This window comes from Heterocephalus glaber, unplaced genomic scaffold, assembly GCF_053883595.1.
Source record: "Heterocephalus glaber isolate CG9 unplaced genomic scaffold, H.glaber_assembly_v1.0 deba00001600, whole genome shotgun sequence".
NCBI lineage: Eukaryota > Metazoa > Chordata > Mammalia > Rodentia > Bathyergidae > Heterocephalus > Heterocephalus glaber.
The window spans coordinates 40284139-40311209 of NW_028258372.1; the positions used below are offsets into that span (position 1 = coordinate 40284139).

Below are 27071 nucleotides of genomic sequence, written 5' to 3' on the forward strand. Positions count from 1 at the left end.
TGCAGGACCTATCTAACAGCACAGCTTTGGTTTTAAGGGACTTGGACAGCAATTCTCAACTGAGGGAGGGAGGGAGGGCTTTGTCCTAAGAAAATGCATAGTTGATGCTATATATTTGGAAAGCAAAAAGAAACCTATGGCTTTTGCAGCACAAAATACAAAAAGGGCATGGGATTTTTATAGTTTTTAATGGGTCATGAATTTTTAAAGGTGGAAAAACACTGGCCTAGGATGAGCCAGCTGCAGGCAGGCCTTTGCTGGGTGGTTCCCCGGGGCCTCTGAGGAGGTGACACTGAGTAGGCAGTGAGTCCCATTTTCCTGGGCCCTTGTCCTCTCTAACTGTTGTCTATACAAAGTTTGCTGCTCAAATCAGAATGAAATGCAACTCCTAATTTTCTCTAAAGACTGAAATTTGAGCATCAGGCGTCCAGTTCCTTGGGCCCAAGGTGAGGAGAAGTCCTTTCCCCAAAAGATCTCAGAACCCCAGCAGCCACATTCCTGCCTTTGCCTAGAGGGACTTCTCAGGGGCAGGTCCTGGGCAGGAGGCCCAGTGTGAAAACCACTATTGAGGTGCACCTCTCCTGGCCCACTCAGGGGAAGCACCCACCTTGGGGTCCTCAGGGGGCCTCAAGTAACCCATACTGAGCCCAGGGGCCACTGCCTAAGCCCTCCCCCCCACTGCCACTTGGGATTCCTTAGGGAGACGCCCTTGACCCCTCATGCATGGGGTTCGTCCCTGGCAGCATTCCAGAAAGGAGACCCGACTGACCTTAAATGTGTGCTTCCGGCTGATGTTGTCCGAGGGCTGCACAGCCGCGACCCGGAAGCTCAGGAGGGGAATGCTGCCCAGGATGCTCTCCTCCTTCTCATCTGCCAGGGAAAGAGGCCCAGAGAAGTGCGCACATGTGATTCCCGATGCCACTTGCAGCTGCTTACACACCGGGGCCACAGGCATACTCCTGGGGTTGGGGGTGGGGGACCCCGTGAACGCTGTTTCAGACACCGGACTGTAGAGAGGTCATGAAGAGAGGAGTAGGATCTCCCCCGTTCCAGGTGTTTGTGTTCTTCTACGGCACAAATACACACTCAGGGCTGACATTCTGGGAGTGCTCACCTTGTGTCAGACACTGGTATAAGTCAAACGTCTTACTGGACTCAACTCTCCCAACTACTCCCTGGAGAGGTACTGCTATTACCCCCATATGACAAGCAAGGAACTGAAGACACAGAAAGGCTAAGGAATTTGTCCAAGATCCCTTCAGTAGTCAGCAGTGGAACTGGTCTTTAAACCCAAGAAGCATGACTGCAAAGCAAGCCTTCTTGACCTCTATCATATCTTCTAGACAGGACCATTCCAGCCACACTTTTGCAGGGGCATAGATGGGACACAGGTGAGGACACCCGCCCTCTTCCACTCCCTGGCTCCTCTGGGTTACCCAGCAGCCTGCTGCAGACCCTCAGAGGCCCCTGCTCTCCCTCAGGAAAGTACGCTCCTGTGTGGCACTCCAGCCCTGTCGTCCAGGATTCAGCTAACAACTGGGCTGTTTCATAATTCATCCTGGCTCTCCACAGGAGCCTAAAGGATTAGCTAGTCAGCCCAGCTGTCACCAGGAGGCCAGACAGGGCAGGGTGCTCTATGGAACAGGTGGGGGACAAACGCGCGGCACTGCCAGGCCCTCGCTTCTCCTCTGGGATTGCCATTTGTTCCTGGGCCAGGGACTCTGAAAGTCCTGTTTTGGAGCTGACGTCCTCGAGAGGAAATGGTGCTCTGCCTGGAGGGTACAGGCCAGTGTGCAGGGGGTTCCACGGTTTGCATGAAAATCTCAGACTGAAATCAGATTCCCAAAGTAGCAGGGGTCAGCGGTGGCGGGGTTTAAAGAGGGGTGAGATCCTCCTCACAGCCCGGGCTCCTCCAGGGGAGTGGCTATAAGGCAACACTGCCCTCGGGTTTTGCTTTCTCTGCATGCACCCACTTGTCCTTCTGCTTCTGCCGAGAGGTGAGGTGGCCCAGGCCTCCTCGGAGCCCAAGCAGCAGCCAGCGCCGGGCCCTCGGCTTTCCCATTCTCCAGGACCGTGGCCAAAACAAACTTCTGTCCTTGATAAGCTGCCCAGCAACAGGAAAAGGACCAAGCTGAGGGCTGCTCCGAGGCCACCAAGTGGCAGGCAGTGACCCTGTTTGCAGTACATCTTGCCCTGTGCCTGCAGGCTCAGGGCTTTTTCCCAGTCCCGTCCCACCTGCTCCAGGGCAGTCCAGGCTCAGCACCTGGGCCTGGGCTGGCCAGATTCTCCTCCCCCAGGCTTGGGCTTTCCTGCACCCTGGCCCAGCATCTTCAGCCCCTTCTTCACGTCTAACCTTAGGGCTCAGCTGGCTGCAATTGAGGGCCCAGGAACACCGGGTACAACCTCTGTTTGCCAAAGTTAATAATTCACCAAACTGCTCTGAGGAGGCCTGAGGAAGGCAGGGGCAAGGGAGTGGAGCAAAGAGCTTCTCTTGCTTCTAGTTCATTGCCTCAGTCTCTCCTTATCCTCTCACCTCTTCCCCCGGCTCCAGGGCCTGCCAGGAGGCCACCGTTACTGTCAGCAGCCTTTGCTCTGCCTTCCGTGCCTCCTGGACATGTGACTGTGTACATTTTACAGTAACTGCCCAGAGGAGGCTGCACCAGTTCCCCGATCTTGCCCTCCTCTTGAGGGTAGGAGGGACTAGGGGTGAGTGTGGGGGTGAGGAGAGGTGGAAGCAGGGGTCATTCACTTATTTGGTGTCAGCTGGACATCCACTGTGCACTGCACATTCCTTTGGGTGCTGTGAACTCTGCAGCAAACAAAACTGGCAAAAACTTCGCCTCTGGGGACTGATCATGCACTCCCATGGGACAGGAGAAGATTAACACCCAAACTTGCTGTTAGTGACTAGTGGCCCCTCCTCTTCATGCTACTGTCTTCCCCACGCCAGGATCCAGAACTCTGCCTGACACCTTGTAGGCATCAGTAAACACTGCTGACTCGCAACTGAGTGAATGAGTGACTGTGAGTGAGCACCATGCCCCACTGGTGCCAGGAACCGCCGTGGGGAGACCTCTGTGCTGATGCCCACCCAAAGCAGGGCACAGTGCCAAGGCAGGATGGGACGGCATGGCGGCCCCAGGAAAGCTCACCTTTGTAGTAAAAGAGGCAGCGATCCACCAGCACGAACCAGCGCTTGTTCCACTGCTTCACCCCGGAGCTGGCCTGCAGGACACATGGAGACACAGATGTGGGGCTGGGAGCTGGGTGTGCAGCGGGTTGGAGGCGCGTACAGGGAGGACAGCACCACCCCAACTAAACACACATCCTACCTCCAGTCGCAACCCTGCTACCAACACGTGGTGCATCACCCCTGAGTTTCAGGGACAAGAAATGAGCCCAAATGGGTGAGAAGAGGGTAGGTAGCGGCATGGCAAGGTTAACCCGGGGTGAGCTGGGGGACCCCCAGGCTTGAAGGGGACACCCACCCCCACCATAGCAAGAGGGGCCAAGAATGACCCAGCACCATTTCATTGTTGTTGCGTTTGCCCCTCAGGAGCTACTGGGACTCCCACATTTGACACCCTGATAATTCTGTGTGACTCTGAGAAGGCTTTACATGACGAGGACACTCACTCCCAGAGACAATGGGAGGACATTCCGAAAAGTACACGCTGTGCCGTCAACACTGGGGAGCCACAAAGCCGTGAGCAGAGAGGTGGTTACGGGGGGAGGAGTGGCAAGGTGGCCTCACCTGTTTGAAGAGCCAGCCTGCCTTGGTGACGGGGGCACTGGGGTTCCGCTTCATGGAGTGTGCGCGCTTGCCAAAGGCGATGGCTTTGCGGGATGCCCGAGTTGCCTAGAGAGGCAGAGAGAAGCTGGCCGTGCTTCACCCCCTCCTCCTGCTCTAGCTGCAAGGGAGCTCCCCAGAGGCTGTTTCTCTGTCTCTGTCTCTCCCTCTCTGTCTTCCTCTCTTTCCCTCTCCTGTGCTAGGGATGGATCCCAGGGCCTTGTGCACACTAGGCAAGCACGGTCCCCCGGAGCCCCAGCCCCAGGCCTCACGCTGAGGCCCAGGGGTGAATCTTGAATCTGTTACTAACTCAGATATGTCTAAGAAGAAAATAGGATTTCTCATTTCACTCCTGGCCTAGGTTTCCTTTACCCTCCACCCTGTGTACTCTCATCACAGCACTTTCGGGCATCTGTGCACCTGCGAGTGAGCGGACTGCGTCACCTGCTCTCTGAGCCCTGCTCCGTCCTCGGCAGCCTGTGGCTCCTCAGGGCCGTAGACAATGCCATTCTTCCACACTCGGGAAAAGTCTGCCTTCCTTGAAGCTCCCCTGCCCGGCCTCCCTTCTCATCACAAGCAGCTTCTAGACCATTCTTTTGGAGTCTAAGGGTTCTGCTAGCCTCTTTATTCTCAGCAACCTTGGAATCACTGTGTGAATCTCACTGCTTGTGACGGTGCCTGTCCAGTGTCCCCACTGTCTACAACCCCACGTCCTCAACTCTTGGGGCCACAGCTTAGCCTCCAAGCCACCTTGCAACACCTTCAAGTCTCAAGTCCCCATTTCTGATCACTGTTCTAACCTCTGGGCTTCCTCCCTCCATCACCACTCAACTTCCCCATTTTTCTACTTCGCTGAGATCCCTCGCTCCTGCACCTTTCCCTTTCTTTCTGGAGCCATCAGCTACTTCCAGGTTCTAGTTGTTACCCTCCAAAGGCTGACTCAAACCCCATCCATTGTCTTGCTGTTTCATCGTCTCTGAAATCCAATATTCCAAATGAATCAAATTATCCACCCTCCCTGTACTAACAGCCAGATTACGGTGCTGCTGGAGGGGGAAAAAAAAGTTACACTGCGGTAGCGATGAGGTCACTGCAGATGCATGGCTGCAGACCCCAGCTGGCCGAGCCAAAACAGCAGCTCCACCCCACCCGCACCACCTGTTCGAAGCCTCCAACCTCCCCAGCCTCTCCACTCCCCACGTGGACCCAGCTTCCCCACAGAGAAACTGAAGCTATCAGACACGCATTTCCCCAATTTCACACCCTTTTACCTAGAAAATTACATTCCTCAGCAGCTATCTCTGTCTCTTTCCCTCAATGCCAGAAGAAGTGCCACCCTCCTTTCCAAGGATGGCACGTTGGGCCCGCCATCTCCTCTGAGACTTTGCCTCCCTGACCATCTCCTTCACATCTGTCTGCAGTGTGCCCTTCACCAGTGGCTGCTTCTCCCCAGCTGGCCCTCTCCAGGCGGTCTGTCTGCAGGCGTCTGTCTCTCCCACACTTCCCCACCCTCTGCCCACGTAAGGGTGGGCAGAACCACCTCCCTCCCTCTTCAGGTTAGGCTCTCTTCCTCCCCCCACGCCAAACCTGCTCTCCTTCATTCTGAAATGGCTCTTTCCACAGCATGGACTTAAGGCCACTCTGAAGCACCAGCACTGTTAACTTTCCACCCTCTTCTGGTTCACGCTACTGTTTTCCTTTCAAAACCTCCACTGCTGGCTGCTCCTTCTGTCTTCCCGTCTTCTGCTCTGAAGTGTTGGTGGACTTCAACCAAACTTTTATTATTTTGCATTTCTTTGTTTGCCTGTTTGTTTTGCGGGGCTGGGGATTGAACCTTCAGCCTTGTGCATGCTAGGGAAGTGCTTTACCACTGCACTACAGCCCCAGCCGGAGTTTATCTCCTGAACACGGCTCAGATCTGTCCTTGCTTCTGTGGTTTTCTTGCAGGGCCTCATCTCTTCTTGCTGAATCTCCGATGAATGAAGGTGCGTTTGTTAATGCACATTATAACCATGCCTCTCTCTTGCTTAAAATTTCTTACCAGCTTTCATCACTGAGGACAGGTCTAAGCTCCCAGCACAGCACACAAGGGCAGGTAGAAGGCACCCTGCCCTCAGCTTCTCTCCCACTCTCCCATGCCTCTGCCGGCCTCCCCTCGCTGGGCAGGGCATCTACCTCTGTCGACCCACAACTCCCAGCCCATCCTTCACAGTGCAGTGCAGACTCCCCTCTCCCTGGAAACCTCCAGGATGTCCCCGAGCCGTCAGCCCTGCTTGGGGCTGTGCAGTCTACCACCTCTGTCTCCTTCACTACACCATGTGCTCCTCCCGGGGAGGGACTTTGTTTTGCTCATCACTTGGTCAACAGAGCCAGCAAGCTGTCCAGCCATAACCAGTACTTAGTAAATACTTATAGAGAGAAGCCCAGAGAGGAAACAGAATTGTTTTCCGCACATTACTAGTAAAAATCCACAGATTCACCATCACCCCCTCAAGGGTATGCAAGTCCCAAACGAAGTCCCTCTCTGCTTTCAGAGTATCATGTTCCTCTCACCTTTCTGTCCCCTGCCGGCCCCTCGTTGCCTCACCATAGCTTCCCAACTACACCTGGGAAATTACAGGGCAATGTCCCTCACTGGCTACCATTCCTCTTTCCCCAACCTGCTCTCCACCCTATACCTGCTCCTTTCCTGCAAAAGTCAGGGACACAGGCAGGGATGTCTTCAATTTCTGACACCCATCTCAACTTCACATATCTTTTTTTGTTTTTTATTTTTATTTATTTATTTTTTTGGTACTGGGGATCGAACTCGGGTCCTTGCACTTGCCAGCAGGCGGTGAAACCACTGAGCTAAATCCCCGGCCCCCCCCATATCTTTTTTTAAATGCACCTCAGGAAGAGGAGCCCCTTTCGAATCTAGGCTAAGAGCACAGCATCTGGCTCCTGTCCCCAACGAAGTGTGGACAGCCGTCCTCCTCTGCTCCTGAACCTGCTACTTCTCATGCCGCCAGCTAACCAACAAACCTGTTCCATCTTGCAAATGTAGCTTCCAGGCCCCAATTCCCCATTTTCCTTCACAGTCGGACTTCAGCTCACAACAACCTGCTATGTATTTTATGAAGACCTAGATGAGAGGAGCTCGAAGCCTCCAAACATAAAAAAATGATAAGGACAAGGAAAAGGCAACTTCCCCGATTTGATCAGTGCATGCTCTATGCGCAGGTTGAACTACGACACTGAACCCCACACTGAACCCCATGAATATGTGCAAGTACTGCATGCTATTTAAAAAATAAAAAGCTTTTGGGCCAGGGATTTAGCTCAGTGGTTTCACCACCTGCTGCAGAAGAGCAAGGACCCAAGTTCAATCCCCAGTACCAAAAAAAAAAGTAGAAAAAAATAAAAAGTTTTTAAAAATACCTTCTTGAAATACCTCAAGCATTTCAGAAAAGCAGAGAATAAAATAATAATCATCTCTTTCCTGGTTTTTCTCCCTAGTAAGACAACGCAAGGGGAGGCAAAACCTCCTTTGAGGCTCTCTCCAACCCCATTACCTTTCTCTTCCCTAGAGGCAACCACTGACCCAAAATTAGTCTCCTTGCCCATGGTTGGACGGACACTTGTACTGCAGATGCGTCTATAAATAGGTAGCACTGCTTTTCATGTTTGCGCATTTTACATAAGTGATACAGTTTTCATATTCTGAAACTTGCAGAATCATGTTTTTAAGATGGCATTTTAATTTTTGGAGAATACTCCATGATATGAATTTATAGCCATCTTTGCCTGATTTCTAAGAAGGGAAGTTTTACTCCTCCCCCTCTTTAACCCTCTCCAGCTTGTTTACCACGTGCCATATTATTCCAAAACCCAAAGGACACTTTCAGCCCCAATCCTGCTGGATCTCCCCCTAACATTTCTCCCTGGGTTACTTCCTCCGCGCGAGCTCTCCCCCACCTCCAACTTAATCCCCATGGCCTTCCCAGGAGACTTCTTTCACTGAACCCTAGATCAGTGGCTCTCAATGAGAACAGGGTCACTCTCTCCCCAGGGGACATTTGACAATGTCTGGAGACACTTTGGCTGTCATAACTGGAATGGGGGGTCCTATTGCCCTCTAGTGGGTCAGAGGTCAGGGATGTTGGTGGACATCCTGCACTGGGCAACACAGACCAGCACCACCAAGAACTATCCAGCCCCAAACGCTAACAGGACTGAGAGCACCAGAGGCCCAGTCTAGATGCCAGTCTTCCGTACGGTTCTGCTGCGAGGATTTCCTAGGAGTCCCCAGCATCCCACTAAACTGCACCGAAGCTGTCTCCCGTCTGACACTGCCCTGAGGGCTGGACTCACCCGGACATTGGGCCGCTCCGGAGGGACCTCAGACACCATGTTGTGGTTGGCTGTGTCACTGTTCGTGGTAGCAGGCCGCTTCCCACCTGCTTTATTGGACATGTCCAAGGCCAATCTGTTTTCAGGTTGACGGGAGGAAAGACATGAGTCAGAGCCAAGAAGCAACAGGAAAAGCCCGTCCCTCTTCCCCACCCACCCTGCCACCCACTGTTCCAGATCAGCACAGAATTCCATCCCCTGGGGCCACCCAGAGGCCCTCATAGCAACTTTCCATCCCTTCTGGGGTTAAATGCCAGCAATTCCAGACATCCTCCTCTTTCTTTTCTGCCAATTTACTTAAAAAGTCTATGTTCTGGGACTTGGGAATTTCTTGTCCTTCTAATTTTAAGCTCACAATGTCTGAGTGGCTTACAAGAGTCAATGAATTATCCTTTTCCTTTTTTCTCCCTCCTTTCATTCGGTGAGGCAGGATCCACATTAGAGGATGAGTAAGAGGAATGAGCGCTTGTGATTCCGTCACATTCCCTCTGCACTGCCTGCAGAGGCCCCTGGCGCTGCGCCAACCTCAGACCTGGCTTTGACTCCTACAGTTCAAACCATGCAAAGGGTCCACCTGTGTCTGCCAGTCCCAGAAATGGTAGGTGAGGGTGTGAAGCAATGGGACCCAGAAGCTTGTGCGCCCGGAATGAGGCCAGTGACTCTAGATCCATTCTTTCCTTCCCTCGCTATTCCGCCCCATGCCAGCTCCACAGTGGCAGTGGGATGGGGTGGGGATAGACAAAAACACCAGACAGCTAGGCGAAGGGCACACTTACGTTTTCAAGTCAAATTTTTTGTTTTCCTGTGGGACCTGGCCCGTCACTGGGTGCCGGAATGTGTTCCGTCTTTCATTGTGGCTGGAGAGGGAAAAGAGGGAGAGATGGTGGTACCGGTGCAGAAGGCAGACACATAATCCAAAGGGAAGACAGACCTGGGGCCGGGACAGGCACACGTGAGCATGTGAGAAGCAGCACGTCTGTCCTCTGGTGGGGACAAGGAGAAGTAGGCCGCAGCAGAAGCAGCTGCAGGCCCAGGTTGGGGAAGAAGAAATGACCTCGGTCCCCTTTTACCAGTCGGTGTAAACACTTACTAGAGACCCCAGGCTCCAACAGCCACTAGCTAACTCGGTTAGTGGTCATCCTAGGTGAAGGTGGGAGGGTGGGGTGGGCTGTCCACCTGCAAGTTCAACAGCGTGCGTGTGACAGTGTGACAGTGCCTGCCGGAGCACCACACAAAAAATGCTCCCTCATTATTTGCTGAAAGAACTCTCTGGTGACCTTGGACTCTGTCTCTCCTGCTTTATGCTTTATCTCTTTCTTTAAATGAAACTCTACCCTTGAGCTTGGGCTGGGACACAGCCACGCTCCTAGGCTCCTAGGCCGGGGTCTTCTGTCTCCAGGTCACGGAGACCTCAGGAGCTGTCAGGCACCAAGGTCAGCGCTGGCTGAATGGTCGGATGTAATTAAGGCTTGCTGTGGCCAGCAGTGGGTGGGGTGTTCTGAGGACAGCCTGCCTGGAAGCAGGAGAAGCAGGAACCAGGGGTGGGGGACACAGAGGCAGACAGAGAGTGGGACATGGAGGCTCCTTTGGGGAGGGTGCTGAGGCTCTTCTGGCTGCTGAATGTCAGGCTAGTTCCCTGTGGCCTCCCAGGGGACATGGGAGGGCGGCTGGTGCCGTGGGTCTAAGGCACAAGTCACAGCCGTGTGACAGGACCGCCTGGCAAGAACGTAGGAGGCTCAAGTGTCCAGTCTACGGGGGGCTGGATGAGTTCCAAGGTCCTTGTCTCCCACCCTTCTTAGAAAAACTGGGAAAGCCCAGAGCAGGCTCCAGCTGACCCTAGGAGCAACCAGGGGGACAGGGACTGCTGAGAGGGGGCCACCGAAGCACCCACAGCAAAGACCAGCTGTCTGCTCGACCCGCCTCAGGCCCGCCAGAGGAAGATCTTAGCTTGGTCCCTTTCACCACAGGGGAGAGGTGAAATTAACCTTTTGGACATTTTCTTTCAATAGCCCAGGCCACATCTCAGCCCTCAAGCTGTCTGTTGAAGCTAAAGATAATATCAAAGGGTTTTTTTTTTTCCTGCTTCCAAACCAGTCCTGTTCAGATCTAATCCAAAGACATAGGGGACAGAAACACAGCAGGCAGTGACTACCGCCTGGGCTTGACACCCAGGACCCGAAATCTGACCTGTGTCCGAGGGCCTGAGTTAACTCTAGCATACTGATAATCACTCCCCCTTCCCAAATTATAGTCCCACACCCTCCCAATAAGGATGCCCTTCTTCATTTAATCAGAGGATCAAGGAAGGGTATTTGTTTCCGGTTACCCTTGTCTCTGGCTCTGCTCCCCCAGAGGTCTGGGGGGCGGGTAGTTTGTGACAACTAAAGTCTTTGAGGTGCCGTGCTCTTTCCTTTGCTTGCTGGCTTGGAACACCCATCCCCTCCCACCCTGCTCTGCCCCTCCAGACCCCTCTGCACTGCTAGGAGCCCCCTGCAGACACCGATACGCACAGACACACAGAGAGCCATGCATACTCTGCCGTCAGCCATCTCGAGTCTACTCCCTGCCCTAGAGCCTCCTACCCAGCAACCCCTACAAATGACGTCCTCCCTCTCTCCCGGCGCTACCAATTTCAAAACAGCTTTCCCTTCCCAGGCACTGCAATGCAGCAGCCATTGACCTAACTATGCCCGCCTCCCAGGTCAGTCCTGCAGACCCCTCACCGAAAAGCCCCCAGATCCCAAGAGGATGAGGGCCAGCTCAGCCTGCTCTGATTTCCAGTCTATGCAAGGAATCCCTACCTGACCCGGCGATCAGCCCGAAACTTCAACATCTTTTTGGCAGCTCGGTCCCCAGTTCGGCAGTCTCAGCGGACCCACCAGCCACCCGGCTGCTACCATCCCTCGGAGAAGTAAGTCCTCCGGTCCAACCCTACATGCTGTGGCAGAGATGCAGGCGAGTGGTAGAAAGGACACTGCTGGCTGCCTCCTCTTCCTGGCTCTGGCACTGGAGAACAGGGAGGGGGCTCTTGCTGTGTGCTAGTGGGGGTCACCCGGGTGCCCTACTGGGCCTGTAACTTCCTAGCTTTCAGCCAGAATGCTACCCGGTCAGAAGGCTGGAGGCGGAATAAGCAAGGAGGGGAAAGCAGCCTTCTGGTTCAGACTCCCAAGGAGAAAATGCAGAAAAGGAGAGACAGGCATGCACGGAGCAGGTGTGCCACTTCCAGGTAGTACGACCGACCTCACTGAGCTAAGGACACGGAGTAGCTGGGTGGGTGGAGGAGTACAGGGCTGCATTCCCATCTGCACGGCAGGAACTCATGCCAGCCCGACCTGCAGAGAGACGGTGCTCCTGCCTCCCTGGCTGCCAACCCCAGACACAGGCTCTGGAACTTGCTTTCCAGAGACTCTTCAGAGCCTGTGGGCACAAGAGTTAAAGGAAGCTCCGAGTTCATGTGCTATTATTGCGGCTGCCGCTGAGATGAGATTAAAGAAGTCTCCTTTCTCGTCTCTCAGCCTGACCAGCCTTCTGTATAGACAGGAGCGTAATGCATGAAGTATCTTGGCGATCAGCCCCCTGCCACCCTCCCCACAGACCGGGCAGCAGCTCGCTTGCCCTTTGAGTGCAGTGGTCCCACTGGTAGAGAGCCGGATGCCGCCAAGGCAGAGTCTGGATGGGCGTGGATCTTGTAGCATCAGAGCTGATGGCGAAGACCAAGCTCTTTTGCTCGGATGAAATGGAAGGAAAGCAGAGGGGAGCAAACGGGGCTTGAGAGGGGGTCACTGTGTGTTTATTGCTGCAAATCTTCCAGATGCAAGATGATAAATTCCAGCTGGTAACTGTCAGGTCTGCTCAGGAGCAAGGAGTCTGCATTGATGTTAATTCCCCTAAGTTCTCCAGGGTCCAAAGCCAGTCAAATCTCTCCGCTCCTCAGTGTCCTCCACATCTTAGGGTCCTTGAACTGCAAGGCCTTCTGAAGGTCACCTGTCCGTTGCCCCCTTTCTGGCCAAAGCCTGCTCTCTCATCAGCCCTCAGAAATGCCTCGGTGGCCCACTGTTATCTTACACTGCCAAGATGGTTTTTTTTAATATCAAATTTCAGTTCCTCTGGTTCTATATTATTACATTTTGTCTGCACATGACAGATCCCTTTCTGACCAATGTGGTTCTTTTTAGCAGCATCAGGCAAGCTGTTGACATCATAGACTGTTGCCATGGTACTTCTGTGATATCACAACAGACACTGAAAGGGAGAGGCTAATCTAATTTTCTGAATCAAGGGCGGAACTTGGTCAGGGAACGATGCAATCAGTGAACAGAAAAGCAAATGGACAATATTATTTAACCCACTAAGGGACAAGCTGGTAGGCAATAACTGGGGCCAACAGCTGCTGATATTTAAACAGCTAATCCTAAATCCAAAAGGTCAATATATTCAGCCATTTAGTAGGACTCTTGCAAATGATTTATTGTGGTGATAGGAAGCCTCAGTTTTCGGATTGCACTCTTCTTGTCTTTAGTGCCCTACTGTGGTTATGGACTGCGGGTCCTCCTGATGAGGTCCCTGCTTATGTACAGTAGGTGCTCAATAAATATTTGTTGGATGGGCGAATGCATGAATAAAAGAAATTCTCCATGGTCTGATTTAATTTTTAGCCACCTGCATCTGGACTTTGATATTCTATTATCAAGAGCTTTCCTATCTTAGCTCTCTCTTAAAATTAATTACTTCCTCTCCATGAGCCAAGCCCTGTTTCTGCCCCCTGCCCCTCACTCGGCTTCCCTGCCTGGCTCCCCCCGGAATACATAGCTTGGCTTTGATCCATCTTCATTAGGAGGGGAAGACAACTAAGCTCATCTGAGTGGGAGGAGGAGTGGGCAGGGTGCAGTGGGAAAATGAGTTTTCTTCCTCTAGGAAGCAAAAATATCCCCCTTCTCTTCAAGCTGAGCTCAGGGGCCTCCCACAGCCTTTGCTTAAGTTGCAAGTTAAATTACTTCTCTTATGCCCAGAGCAGACAGCACCAGGGAATAGGAAGAACGGAGGCTCAACAGCTTCCCCTGCTCACAGAGAGCTCTGAAATCCTCAGGGTTAAATCAACACCAGACTGCCTCTCTGGCAGTCTAGGGTTCTTCTTTTCCACCTTCAACCACTAAACTGCATGGTACTATATATTTTCATTTTAGGTTAGATGGCAAGAAGAACTTACCAGGTGGAGAATATTATAAAGGGAAACAAGCATAGGCAATCAGTTTTCTCATTCATCTTTCCTTCCTTTAGGGATATCAAAAGGCTTCCATTTCTCAAGGACAAATGGGTATAAATTCCGACCCGAACAAACCTCTCAAATTCTACCCAAGAAAAAGGGAAAACCCAGGCAGGAGATTTTGTGGTGGGGGCTGGAGAACCCTTAAGCTATGAGGTCACCAAGTAGTGGTCACTTATCCACTGGACATACAAGGTGGCCCTGGCAGCAGTGTCATCAGCAGAGAGGACTTGGCAGGACCAGGCTTTCAGCATGAGAGCCAGCATGAATTAGCAGTGTGACCTCACTCCTTTGGCCTGGAGTTTTCTCGTGCCAATGAGGTACCTTCTAATTCGAACTAATGGCTGCAAACTTAAAAAATATGCAGTGTTTTGTGCATAAGACATAATGGCCATGATCATCCTGCTTGAAAAAAATGAAGAAAAATGCCAGGTGCAGGGGCTACACTATGAAAAACACAGGTTGAGTGGGGAGGCTGTATCTGGGGCAGGGGCTGGGGGCCGGGAAGAGGCATTCCAGAGATGCCAAGGCCAATCTGCTACCAAGAAAAGAGACAGCTTCTCCACTTTCCGGGCCTGCCTCTCCATCACACCGGGGCTTTTCTTCGGCTCAAGACGTCCTCACCATCCACACGCAGGGGACCTGGCACTACACATTTAAAAGCAGCAAAATCGGCCAGGGCCTTCATGACCCTTTGCAGGCATGCCTGTTTGCACACATGTACACACACATGTGTGCACATGCACCCTCAGGATGGATGCCCAGGGCTCCCATGGCGATAAATATTGAAGAACAAGAGAAATACTCTGCACCCTTTCTGTCCTCTGGGCCCCTCCTGGTTATCTACCCTGTGCCAAGCTGCTTCATTGCCAGAGCTCCTGAGAATCTGCTGACAGGGAATTGGCCCTGGCCTGGCTTCCCCAGCCCAAGGACACCCTGGCTTCTGCTATTACAGCTCATTAGGTGGACAGAGGACTGCAGGGTGGGTGGGAAGCAGGTCTGGTGGTAGCTCATTCCTCCCACATCTTAACTTCCCAGCAAGCCAAGACGGTCCATGCTCAGGGAAGGGTTCTGCAGCCTCCTGCTCCCCTCCTCCTTCTCCTCTGGATCTCATCATTAGTATCAGGGCGACTTTCCTGCCCCAGCATCCTACCCCAATTAAAAACTAGCTAGCTTTATATCTGCAACCTCTTGATGTGCCACATTCCCAGAGCTCCCCCAGCCATTTCTGGGAGAAAATACATTTTTCTAGTCAACTTTCCCCTCAGAAGCTTCTGTTTTCCCACCTATGGCAGCCACAAAAAGGAGACAAGGGGGCTGGGGCCAGGGCAGCACCTCTAGGTATTGAGTGCACACACACGGGCGCGCACACACACACACACACACACACTCACACTGCCTCTCCTCTTTGTGCAATCTGCAGATCAAAACATCAGCTCCCCAGGTAAGGGGACCAGCTGCAAGCCACTCTCATGTGGCCTGGTTACTGGCTCTCGTTTCTTCTCTGCCCTTGTCCCATCCCTTTCTTTGATGCTACAGTTACTTCCAAATTGGCAGGAATAGGTGTGCTCCCCCAGGTAAGTCGGGAACACCCTAAAATGCAAGCCAAATAGCTGAGTGTCCAGGAAACAAGGCCTGCACTGCCGCTTCTCCTGCCGGGCTATGCCCATCCTCACAGCCCCCACCTCCGACCCAAAGGGTCAAACACACCTTCTTCGCCTGCTGTGGAATGCCAGGGGACTCGGCCCCAGCTCAGGGCTACCTCAGACAGCAAAGAGCACTACCTCTGGGGACAGGCAGAGGGGCCACCATGGGGAGCTGGCCCATGTTTCCTTCTTTCCAGTCCATGCCCTTCTGTCTCACACTGCACTCTTCCCCCGCCCCTGCCCTGGGTTTCCAGGTTTCCATGCTGTGTGTGTGTGCATGTGTGTGTGCGTGTGTGTGTGTGTGTGTGTGTGTGTGTGTCTGCCTGCCTGTCTGTCTCTCTGTCTTTGTCTCGCTCGCTCTCTCTACTAGGGACTGAAACCAGAGCCCCTGCCTGCACACCAGGCAAGTGCTCTACCACTGAGCTACATCCGCAGGCCTTTTTATTTGATTTGATTATTTTATTTTGACACAGGGTTGCCAAGTTGCCCAGACTGGCCAGGAACTTGTAATCCTCTGGCCTCACCTGCTGAGCGGCTGGGATTACAGATATCTGCCACCATCCCAAGTTCTCCATGGTCTCCCATTGCTACAACAGGAGATGGGAAACCCTATGGTGCAGGGTAAGGGCGGGAGGGCACTGTGTCTTCAGTCAGGCACTGGTCTCCTGCTCAAAGGAGAGACTGCACGCAGGTGTGTGTAAGTGTGAGTGACACAGAGAATAAGCATGCCATGCAGGGAGCTCCCTGCTGGTCTTCAATGCTACCTTGAATCATCTTATCTTTTAGCTGATTCTTCTACTTAATGGAATTCCATTTGTCTTCTGAAAAACTACGATAACCAGGACAGATAGTCAGCATAACCATGCCAGTTATTAAAACATTGCAATTCCTATTGGCTGGTAAAGGGCTGCCCTGCTCTGTCTCCCTGCCAGTGCCCATGACATTGCCACCTCTTGGGACCCTGAGACGAAGGGGTTAAGTGTGAGTCACAGGAGCCATCAGAACCCCTGGCCAGTGTCCCTTTTGGCTGATGAATTATTGAACACCAATCCCAAGGGGGTGGCTTGACTTTAGCTGCCTGAACACGCAGTCCTCTGTAGTTGGTCCGAACTGTCATCCTATGACAAGCCAGAGGCTGTCGCCAGCAGGAAGGGGGGCACGGTCCCTCCATGGGGAGCCAGCTTCTCAAGCTGCCCACCCTCCTCACACTGACAGCGCCTGGGTTTTTTCTGCTAAGGGGAGAGGAGGTGCTGCCCTCAGCCAGCTCCACATTTTGTTCCCGCCCTCGGTAGCCCCAGTGACTGAGCTGGGTGCAGCACAGAAAACAAAGCTCCAGCCCTTCCCTCGCCCAGCCCCACAGTGCAGGGAAAGGGTCCTGGGGCGACAGGCAGGGCAACAGTTAACTATGCCTCTTCCCCAGGTCTGAGCTGAATCCCAAACCCCTGCCCTGCAGAGGCTGAGGCGGCCCAGCTGTTTGCTTCTGGGTCTGCAGGAGGTCACCAGAACCATTTCTCCTCATTCCTACTCAGCAGATCTGGTCCTGGTGTCCCATGGAGAGCAGGGAACCACCCAGCCCACACCAAGGGAAGGAATTTTTCAAAGTGAATATTTGGAGAGTAATGAATCTGGGCCGATAGCTCTCCCTCCACAGCCTCAAAAGCTACCAATGCCTTCTTGTTTCTGATCCAGCAATTTGAGAGAGTCAAGCTGTTATGCCCGTGACTCCTCATTTTAACAGTAAAACAATGGTACTAAGGGATGCATTGTTCAGTAGACAACACAAATTTCTCACCAGCTCAGACAACGGGGAAAGGGAGGCAGTGTCTGGTCCTTACTCTGGGAGGGAAGTGAGGAAGGCCCGTGGTGGGGAGGGTGCCATTGCCCTAGCCATGGTGACAGGAGAAACAAGGCAAAGCTCCTCTCTCCCTGGTTTCACCTGACCCAAGTCCTTCATCTCCAGGAAAGGGGGAGCTTCATGCTTTGGCAGGAAATGTCCCCTTCCAAGAATGCGGCCATGGGAGTATCAAGCCTTCTTCCCAGTAACATCTGTGGACTACAGGTCTGGAGACCTGGTCTGATGTGGGGTGGGGGCCCCATAAACAGCGCAGCAACAGGTGCCTGGGTCGGAGGTCTGGGAGGGCAGCCGCCTACCTACTGCCCACTACCCGGGCCCTCATCATGGCTGTGCTGGACCCCACCTTATGCATAGGCCTGAATCTCTCTCTGATGGAGCAGTTCTCAGAGCAGGGCCCGATCTGGAGGCAGAAGGGCTCAGAGCTCAGCCTCAACCCTTCTCACCAGGAATCGGAGTGGGGGGCTGTTTCCATCTGCTCCTCCTCTCCCCTGCTAGTAAGTCGGACTCTGGTGAGAGTCTACTAAGTGGAGGCTTTGTCTGGGGAAGATAAAAGCAGTAAATCACCTGCAGCAGCTGGCAGGAGCTGGGACAGCTGCTCCTGGAGGGAGGGGCCTCCACCTGGGGGGCTGCATGGGGAGCTGGGTGGCAAGGCAGGTGAGATCATGGCAAAGCTGAGGTTGAGTGTTGCTCCTCACTTGCCCAGGAAGACCCAGTCTGCCTCAGGCCTGGAAGGCTCAGCTGATCTTCCGTCTGAGCCTGGGAGTCGTGGGGCAAGCCGGGACACAGATGGATGCTGGGACTCTCTGAACACCTCTTTCTGCCAGGAGTGAAGAGTCTGGAACTTTCCGTGTACTTGGGGAGCATACCAAGGGCTCCGGGGGCAGAGGAACCTCCCCAGATCACTGTCTGCTATAGGGAGGCTTCAAAGGGAGCCCCAGAACAAGGGTTACCTGTGGAACCAGCCAGAAAACGATCATGTCCAGGAAAGCCACCAGGCCTTCCCTCTCTGTGATGGAGACAGTCCTTAGTGAGCTATCCTGCATCCCAGAGAGGAAGAGTGAGATATGGGAGGGACCTGGAGAACTTGTGAAGAAAGCTGCCACCCAATGGGAAATAACAGAATGTCCCTAAGGAAAGGGGTGAGACCAGCAGTCTCCAAGGTAGGAGCACTGGTGATCAGGACCAAGTTACCTTAGGTCTCTGGGTTTTGGAGTAATACCAGGGTTTCTGGGAAGGTTAAGACCACATCTTTAAAACATCTGGGAGAATTCTTGGCACAGTCATTTCTCAGTAAGTAGCTAATGTTATAATCATTAACAAAATAAGGCAATAAAATAAGTACCACTACCCCAAATCTGCAATATCCAATTTAATGACCATTAGTCATACTCAGCCATCCAAGCTTTAATTAAAATTAAATAAATTAAAAATTTTATTTTCTCAGTCACGCTAGCCACATTGCATTGACACATTTCATTGACAGGGGCTAGTGGCTACCACGTTGGACAGAACTGTCATAGAACATCCCATCATTGCGGAAATTTCTTTTTGATTGTTTGTTTTCTGAGACAAGGTTTCACTATATAGTTCAGGCTGGCTGTGATTTCACTGTACAGCCCAGGCTGGCCTTGAACTTACAGCAATCCTCTTGCCTCAGCCTCCTGAGTGCCAGGATTACAGGCACGTGCCACCATGCCAGGCTCATTGCAGAATACTCTATTAGACAGAACTGATCCAGAAGTTCTCTAAGCCAACTTCCCATTCCAATATATTTGGATTCTATGAGACGAACCAGTTTATCCTTCCAGCAGCTGATACATGCTCCATGTCTTCAGGAAATGCAAAGTCCCTTGTAGTCCTAAGCCATACCAAAATGAATGGAAAATTTGCTACCACCACCACCAAAAAGTTAAAAATTAAAAATCAAAAGGTACATGCCAAAGTCCAACCAAAATGAGTTTGAATAGCCCACTGGTTTTTAAATCCTAGGCATTAGGACTCCTGTCCAGGGCTTGAAAGTATTGTGACTAACAGTTCTGTTGGGCACAGGCCTGTGCGGAAAGGTTATAGAGCAGCTCCAATATGTGGGCAGAGCTGACAGCAAGGACTGGAGCAGGCTACAGACATGACGACCGCCTTTCTCCGCCTTTCTTTGCCTTCTAGGACTGGCCAATCTCTTGCTGATGATGGAAGGAGGGAGGAGAAAGGGTGGCTTCCAGCAGGGTCATGGGTCCAGGAGGCAAGAAATTGGTTTGGAGGGGACCAGGCAAAAGAGATATCACCAAGATCAGCAGCAGGCTTAGGATTCATCTTTCCCGGTGCCTCCTTATCCCTTCCCCTGCACTCACTCAGACCTGGAGCCACCCACCTGTTCCCAAGCTGACAGCACAGGAAGTAGGTGCCGTGGCTAACCATGGCTTATGGAGGAGGGGAAGGACAGCTCAGGAGTGAAGAGGCTCGGATCCCACCTGGAGAGCCCACTGGCTACCACCCAGATAAGGGAGACAGAGGGAGGACACAGTCAGACGGACACTGCTGCCTCCTCCTCCCCCCACCCCTGCCATGCCGTAGACTTGAAAGAAGCCTGAGCAGTGATGAGGAGGAACAGAACACCTTGGGAGGTAAGCAGAGCAAGGGAAGGGAACTGGCCGTTCAGGTCTCAACGGGACAGAAGTGAGTGACACCTGAGGAACAGGTAAGACTGTCTACACCTGTTAGAGCAACTATCCTGCTGCTGCAACTTCTGGCTGGGTCTGGGCTTAGGAACAGCTACAGAAGTTGCAGGGCCCAGTGCAAAATAAAAACTCAGGCTCCTTGTTCACAGTTTACGAACTTCACAAGGCAACAGCAGAGCATTAAACCAAGGAAGGGCCCTCCTGAGCCTGTGGCACCCTCATGAAGCTGAGCCTGTTTGGGGATAGCAAGTCTTCTCTACTGCCCCCAGGGGCACACAATGGCTGTCACACTTGTGGCTGACTCAACAAGCGGCACACAGGACACGTGTGCCCATTCCTCTCTATGTTCTGCTTCCACCTCTCCCTTGGCATCAAATGCCCAGAAACTTGGCTCCATCAGCTCTTCCCTGCTGTCTCTAGTGACTGGCACGTCCCCTGGTTTCACCTTGCCTATCCTGTTTGCCTATCGGCAGCCCAGCCGGGAAATAGTATAGCAAAAGCCACCAGGGGCTGGCTTGGCCCTAACCAGCAAATCTCCTTCAAGGCACAAGGAGCATCTGTTCCTCCCCAACAGGCCCTCCCGGCTAGAGTCCCTGTCCAGGTCTGGCCTAAGATCACCATGATGTCATCCAGTCTTTCTCCTGAGAAGCAGGGGAACAAAAGGGCTCCCAGCCACGAAGGGGGTAAAGTCAACCTTTCTCCTTCAATGACAATCAATGGCACTTAAAAAAAATAAAATCACATGTGCATGTGTGAGTACTTGCATGTGCATACAAACAACATACAAACAACACACACACACACACACCATCAGCTGAGAAAAGTCAGTGCCACACTGTCATGCCCCCTGCACAAGCCTGGCACGTCATGAGAGGATGCCCAGGTTAAAGAGTACAAACGCTGTGTAGGGTGAGGGCACAAGGACCTCAAAAGGAATGAGGGAATGGGGATAACAGAAATCTATACACAGAAGATTGGTTCTCTCTCTTTCGGATTTCAGTTTTGCTCCCAAATGACAACTTTGTCTTCTTAATGAGCAAAGAGTTTGACTCCAACTCTCTGCAGCCGGCTAGGCTGTCCCATTCTGTCCCTCTGCAAGAGCACACTGGCCCCGTCTGCCGGGGCAGCTGCCCCGAGCCCTCAAGCCCCTCTGGAGACAATGACTCCGGGAGAGCGAAGAGCAGGCTCCAGCTTTGTGTGCAGGGTGGCCACGCGAACCATTGTCTCCTGTCTCCTCACAGGACAGACAATGCCACTTTGTTATCTCCGGCTTCTGGGCTATGGATTTGCCCTCTTGGACAAAATCTGAAGACCTCCTTCTAATAAGCAGGAATGGCCCAGAAATCGGGCCCTTACCGAGAATTTGCACCTGGTTGCGACAAAAGCCCAGTGCAGCTGATGGGACTCACCGCCCCAAAGCACCCCTCACACGAACACACAGGCGCTTACTCACCGGCTCCTGGATCCTCTGTGCTGTCTCCAGCCCTGCCTCTGTTCACGCTCAGGGACAGGAGACAGGTTCCCTTTAATACTCACCAGGTCCCTGGTGGGGAGCAATCATTAACAGGCCTTAACCCCTTCCATGCTGGGTTGCCTCAAGCTTGCTGCAGAGCCTCCCTGTCCCCTTCACCCTGCCTCAATAAAGTGGCAATTCCCACCTTGATGCCATCCCTCCCCCCCAGCACTGCCTCCATCTCCCATGTGGAGAGGGAGAGCCCTTTAGCCCCTCCCAGGCTCCCCGCCTGATTGGAGCACACTCCAACCTGAGGCGCTTGGCACTGGCTCAAGGCCCAACTGCACGAGCCCACATTATGAAGTATTTTCCTGGCAGGCCAATGGAGAAGCTAGGATCTGGGGGAGGGATGATATTTGTATTTATTCCTAGAGGAGGGTGAGCAGACAAAGGTAGTCATAGCATCCCTAGCCCTGGGAGGGGAGGCATTAGGAGGGCCACCTTCACATCCACAGATCCACCTGGAACTTCTCTGTCCAGGGACAGAATCCCAGAAGGTTCCTAGGCAATTTGAGCTCCTGGCTGTTTAGCTTGAGGATGTCTTTGCCCTAGTATCTCCCTGCTGCACTCAGGAGTTTGGGGAGAGGAACTGTGAGCTGTAATAGAAGATGAGAAGGGAAACACAGAGCCAGGCAAGGAATTGCTTGCACCTGAGTGAGTGGGCAACCACAGGTATTCCTTATGTTTTAAAGTTGCAGAAATCATTTTTGCCTCTTTGAGGGGTGCAGATGGAAAGGGATGAGTAGAGACAAATCTCTTTATCCCTTTTAAAATAGGTAGCTGATTTTGGGAAATCTAAATCCAGCATAAAAGTGTCTACATGTAGGATGCATGCAAATCTATGCAGATATGTGCAAATGAGCAGCTCCAGGCTTGTCACAGGAAGTCCTTGCCAGGGTTCCTACTTTGAGGAAGAAATCAGTAGTCTCTAAGCCTGTATCAGCCAGAGCATATGAAATTTACCTAGCATGTATTTGTTGCACACTTACTACCTACAAAGCAGAGTGCCTTTAATAAAGTACAGCCAAACTGAGACTTTTAACCTTAAGTATAACTATGATTAAAATGTAGAGAAGTCGGAATGTGCCTTCTCCACATATCCCCTTCTACTAGACCCCAGATGCCTGATTTGGCTGCTTTACCTCTTGCCAGCCTGGCTTTAGTAGCTGGCACCTTTTCCTTATCACCACTGGTTCCTGTTTGCCTATCAGTAGGCCAGCCACTGTGGCTCAGGACCCTGGCTAAAAGGAGGTAGGGGGCCTTATCTTATCTCCTGGGCTCTCTTCCCGGTGGCCTGGGGGCTGGCTGGCCCTGGTTTCTTAAAGTGGCTGCACTGCATTCCCACCAGTCCCATCTGCCATCGAGAACACACCCGAGATCTGGGGTTTGTTCTAGCTGTGAAGGATCAGAGTTCACCATGACACCCTCCTCTCCACCCTGTACTGCCATGGCTGCTACAAGGCTGCTACTGAAATGACTCACTGACTTCAGTGTCATGCAAACAGGGTGTACAAGTTCCTGCTCAGGCAAAATGAGTTTGGAAGTAGGGAAAAGAGAGGTTCATGATGCAACGCACACAGAAAAATCAGTGGTATGTCCACATACTAACGAAGACTTGTACACCAATGTCCATGGTGGCTTTATTTGCAACAGCCCCAAACTGCAAACCACCCAAATGCTACTGAGCCCATAAATAAAATGTATGTTGTGCATTCACACAACACAATACCACTCAGCAAGAAAAGAAATAAATTATTGATATATGGAACAACACCAGGAGAATCTTGAAATAATGACACTAAGTGAAAGAAGCCAGACCCCTCCCCCCAAAAGTGCATACTGTGTGATTCTATCATATGGTACTCTAGAAGATGCAAACTAATCTACTGTGACAGAAAGCAGATCAGTAGTTGCCTGGAGACAGGGTGGAGGGAGGGATTACAAAGAGCCAGGAAGAAATTTTGAGAGATTATGAATGTATATTCATTATCTTAATTGTGGTTACAGTTCCACCAAATACACCAAGTTATACCCTTCAAATACATGCCATCTATCATATATTAATTATAAGTCAGTAAAGCTACAATAAAGAAAAGCTTTGAGTTGAGACATTAACAACAACAACAAAACCGCTGGTGTAGTTTGGAGGGAAAAGGGGTAGCTGGGACAGGCAGAGACGCTGCTGACAGCAGAGATGCACAGGGGCCTCTTTTTTGTGATTTTGGACCTAATAATGTGGCAGACCTGAAAATGGCCTCATGGAAATAAAGGATTTTTTGTTTATGACAGAAGGGGAATATCCAGTAAAACACTTTACAGTCCACAAAATACTGTCATCATTATTTTATCTGCTTCCTTTATGGTCTTATGAGACAGGCAAAAGAGCATTGCCACTTTCATCTGGCAAAGCAAAACAAATCCTGGGCCCAGGATTTAGCTCCAGCGGTTCTGCCACCTGCCCCAAAAGCATAAGGACTAAGGATGGGAGTTTGATCCCTGGTACCAAAAAATAAATAAATAAATAAACAAAACAAATCCTAAGCTGCCAGAGAGAGGTTAAGGCCTGTGGCTGAGATAATCCAGCTCCGGGTCTTTTGCCTGCAGCCTGGAGCTCGTTCCTCCTTGCTGCTGGCTGGACCTGTCCCAGCAAGGCTGAAGGTCAGCTGTGTCCCTTGGCCTTAACTCAGTTCCCAGAGCCATGGGGAGCATGGACTAGCACAGAGGTGACTGCCCAGCCTCGGGCTGATGATCAAGGGGCACAGAGGAGACAGCAGCCCCGATGGATGCAACAGTCAGACCTAGGGACGGAGCAGGAGCAGCTAAGGGAGCGATGCCCCATCCAGAGGTGAGGACCAATGGAGATGAGGTGATCCAAGGATCTCATTAGATCTCATTCTGGATGCTGAGAGCAGAAAAACCCAACCAAACAGCATTCCCTCAGGGCAAGTCTGGTGGGTGTGGAGGCAGCTGGAAGCTATTAGGGGTCCCAGCCCTGAGCCTCTGCACCCTTCCTCTCCCTCCTCTCTGTCCCCAGCCTCCTCTTCCTCCCTCTGGCCAGGCCCAAGCACAGCAGCTGGCTGGGGGGGCCCCTCCCCTCCGTACCCCTCCTAGATTTCAGTGCTGAGGATGGAATCTAGGGTACTAGGCAAGTGCTCTATCTACACTAAGTCATACCCCCAGCCCTAATGCGGTATTATTTTTAGATAAAAATTGATGTGAAAAACAAAAAAATGATATCTGGAATGATGGCACACACCTGTAATCCCAGCCCTGGTGAGTCCAAGGCCAGCCTGGGTGACATATGAGACCCTGTCTCAAAAAACCAACCAAAAAACAGACAAGATTAAAAAAAAATAACCATGATGAATGAAGCATCAACATTTAAAATACACAGATGTTGAAGCTACGTCGAACTTTGTTCATGTTAGGAAAATATATATCATGAAACAACAACAAATAACATTTAAAATAAAGGTTCAGCATTAGGGAATTTCCCTTTTTCCTTAGGTCCAGTGGCTTGGACTAGCACTGCCATGGATCCTAACTTTATTCTAAAATGATGAAATTTTGTTCTTCATGAAATGCTTGGATTATTTCTATTTTTAAAGTGTTACATTAAAATATTACCTATCTTGACTACTGAATTTTTTGGCAACACCTCCTTCCTTACATTTTGTGTCAGCTCTGCTCAGAGATGAGGCTGGGGAGTGGGAGGGAGGTGGAGCAATTGGATAAGACCAGAAAGACCCAGAGGGGGTCCTGCATTTAAAAGAAAAAATTAATACAGGAACAACAAAGAGAAGCTTCCAGATTAAAGGAGAGCAGAGACACAATCCTGGATGGGATTCTAATCACATTGTTAGGACAACTGATGAAATTTAAATATGGACTGTATATTAGACAACAGAATTCTATCAATGTTAAGTTTCCAGAATTTGCTAAATTGTACTGTGGTTAGGCAAGAGAATGCCCTTGTTTTTAAATGGAAAGAAAGAAAGAAAAAAGATGATGAAGGAAGAGGGACCAGAGGATGCCAGCTGCCCAACGGCTGCACTGGCCAAACACTCATCCCGCTCCAGCCTGTCCCCCGCCAGGTCCAGACCATCCGGAGAGGGGACAGCAGGAAATGGCAAAGGCAGGAAGCCCTGTCCAGAAGAGGGCCAGTTGGATGTTTTCCTCCAGAAACAGGAATTAACCTTGAATTCCCCAATCACTCCTCAGTGTCCCCAGGAAAACTTGGCAGCTGGCACAGAAGGGAAAAGGGAATTAACACCTCTCCAAGCCGCGATGCAAGGAGATTCTCTGCTCACTCTCTCCCAACAGGGTCGGTCCTGCTCTCCCAAAGGAGGAGCCTGGGAGATCAGATAACCAGCCCTGGGCTACACAGTTAGGAGGCCAGAGGACTGGGATTCCAGCCCAGGCTCTCTTCCCCCCTGCATGTTAGTTGTGCAACTTGAAATTCCCTTCTCATGCATCATGCTGCCAGTAATCTTTCGGTTTATTTTCACTGAGTTCAATGTGCATGAGTCTTGAGATTTTTGGCTCTAGAGTGAGACTGTCCCGGTTCCAATCCTGACTCCCCCAGTCACTTACCTAAGGGACTCTGGGTAACTCAACCTCCCTGCTTTCATTCCCCAGCTGTGGAAAGGGAACACTACAAGCACCCAGGGTTAAATGAGATTTTAACAGGGGAGAGTGTAAGAGAGTTGCTCACGCTTGGTAAATGTTCAATAAAGCCAGTCATCATTCGGATCTGCCTGAATCTGCCTTGAACTATTCACCCACCAGACAATGGCCAAATTTCTATTGTAAAAGCCCTCAGATGATAAAACCCTTCAGCACTCTGTCACATAAAGACGATGCTTAGTAATTACTCCTAAAGAAGCCATCCATCAAGATGGCGCCCACAGATTCCTAGCTCCAGCTTGTAATGCCTTTAAAATCACCTTGCCAGGGAAGATGGTGCACCTGTAATCCCAGCACTCAGAAGGCTGAGGGAGGAGGGTCATCATGAGTTGGAGGTATAGTGAGTTCAAGGCCAGCCTGAACTATTACATAACAAGACCCTGTCTCAAAAAAAGAAAAACCAAACCAAAAACAACAAAACTATCAAAAATGAAAATTAAAAAATATATATGTAATCACCTCCCGCCTCAAAGCAGTGATATCTGAGACAGACTCCTCACTGCTATCTGTAGGTATCACAATCAACATCTGAGAATCTCCAATGGGACAGAGTCAGCCTCTGGTTTTCACTGATCTGAGAGGTGGACCTCTTTTTTTTTTTTTTTTTACTGCATAGTATCTTTCTTGGAAGTTGAAAAGCAAAGTTAATTCTAGGAGCAAGATCACAGGGCAGACCGTGAATCCCGAGTTCCAGAGCTACGCCGCCCTACCCAACTGTACCCTGCCCTGCTGGTTCTTGTTCCCATGAGGTCCCTGGGATATAAAAGAGGGCTTCACATGGGCCCTGAGGTGAACAAGGGGACAAAAGAGGCCACTGAGCCAGGGTGTTCTGAGGTCTCTGAGGAAAACCTCTCTCTGAGGCTAAGTAAGTTCTCACCCGAATCCCTCTCTGCATCTTAAAGACTCAGCTGGGGAGGCCCACAGCTCAAGAGGAAAACTGAGCCTCTAGACCTCAAATACAAAGTTGTGTGTTACACAGGCCCTTGGAAGGGCCCGTGCCTAAGAGGGACCCTGGTGCTGAGCCACGCTGCTCCCTGGGGACTTGCCCCTGTGTGGATATTTCCGGACGCTGACACACACTCACACACTTGTGTCTCAGTAAGCCTCTTCAGCTCCACACCAGGGCTTTCTCTTTCCTCTCACGCAGTGCTTTGCCTGACCTGGTTTTTACATGTGTTAATGGCAAAGGGCAAGAATTAGAATTCCTCTCCACCTTGGCATGATGGGCGTTTGGCCTGCGCACCCTCCTCT

General features: G+C 51.5%; 1 protein-coding gene across 28 annotated transcripts in view; it reads right to left on the bottom strand.

The window, feature by feature from the left end:
• Positions 1 to 27071, bottom strand: part of Plekha6 (pleckstrin homology domain containing A6) — a 130648-nt gene that overhangs the window by 34073 nt on the left and 69504 nt on the right. For 24 of the 28 annotated variants that reach the window (XR_015444249.1, XM_004862154.4, XM_087193948.1 and 21 more), the window contains 5 exons: positions 8959 to 9039; positions 8144 to 8258; positions 3755 to 3859; positions 3153 to 3225; positions 770 to 870 (listed from right to left, as the gene is read on the bottom strand). Coding sequence is in view for 27 of the 28 variants with exons in the window: in XM_004862154.4 (XP_004862211.2) it covers positions 770 to 870; positions 3153 to 3225; positions 3755 to 3859; positions 8144 to 8258; positions 8959 to 9039 (475 nt within the window). In the remaining variant the exon portion in view is untranslated. Of the gene's footprint in view, positions 1 to 769; positions 871 to 3152; positions 3226 to 3754; positions 3860 to 8143; positions 8259 to 8958; positions 9040 to 10983; positions 15694 to 17510; positions 18760 to 21074; positions 21365 to 27071 lie in introns of those variants that run through there. The other 4 variants (XM_087193957.1, XM_021242372.2, XM_087193955.1 and 1 more) reach the window with 4 other exon arrangements.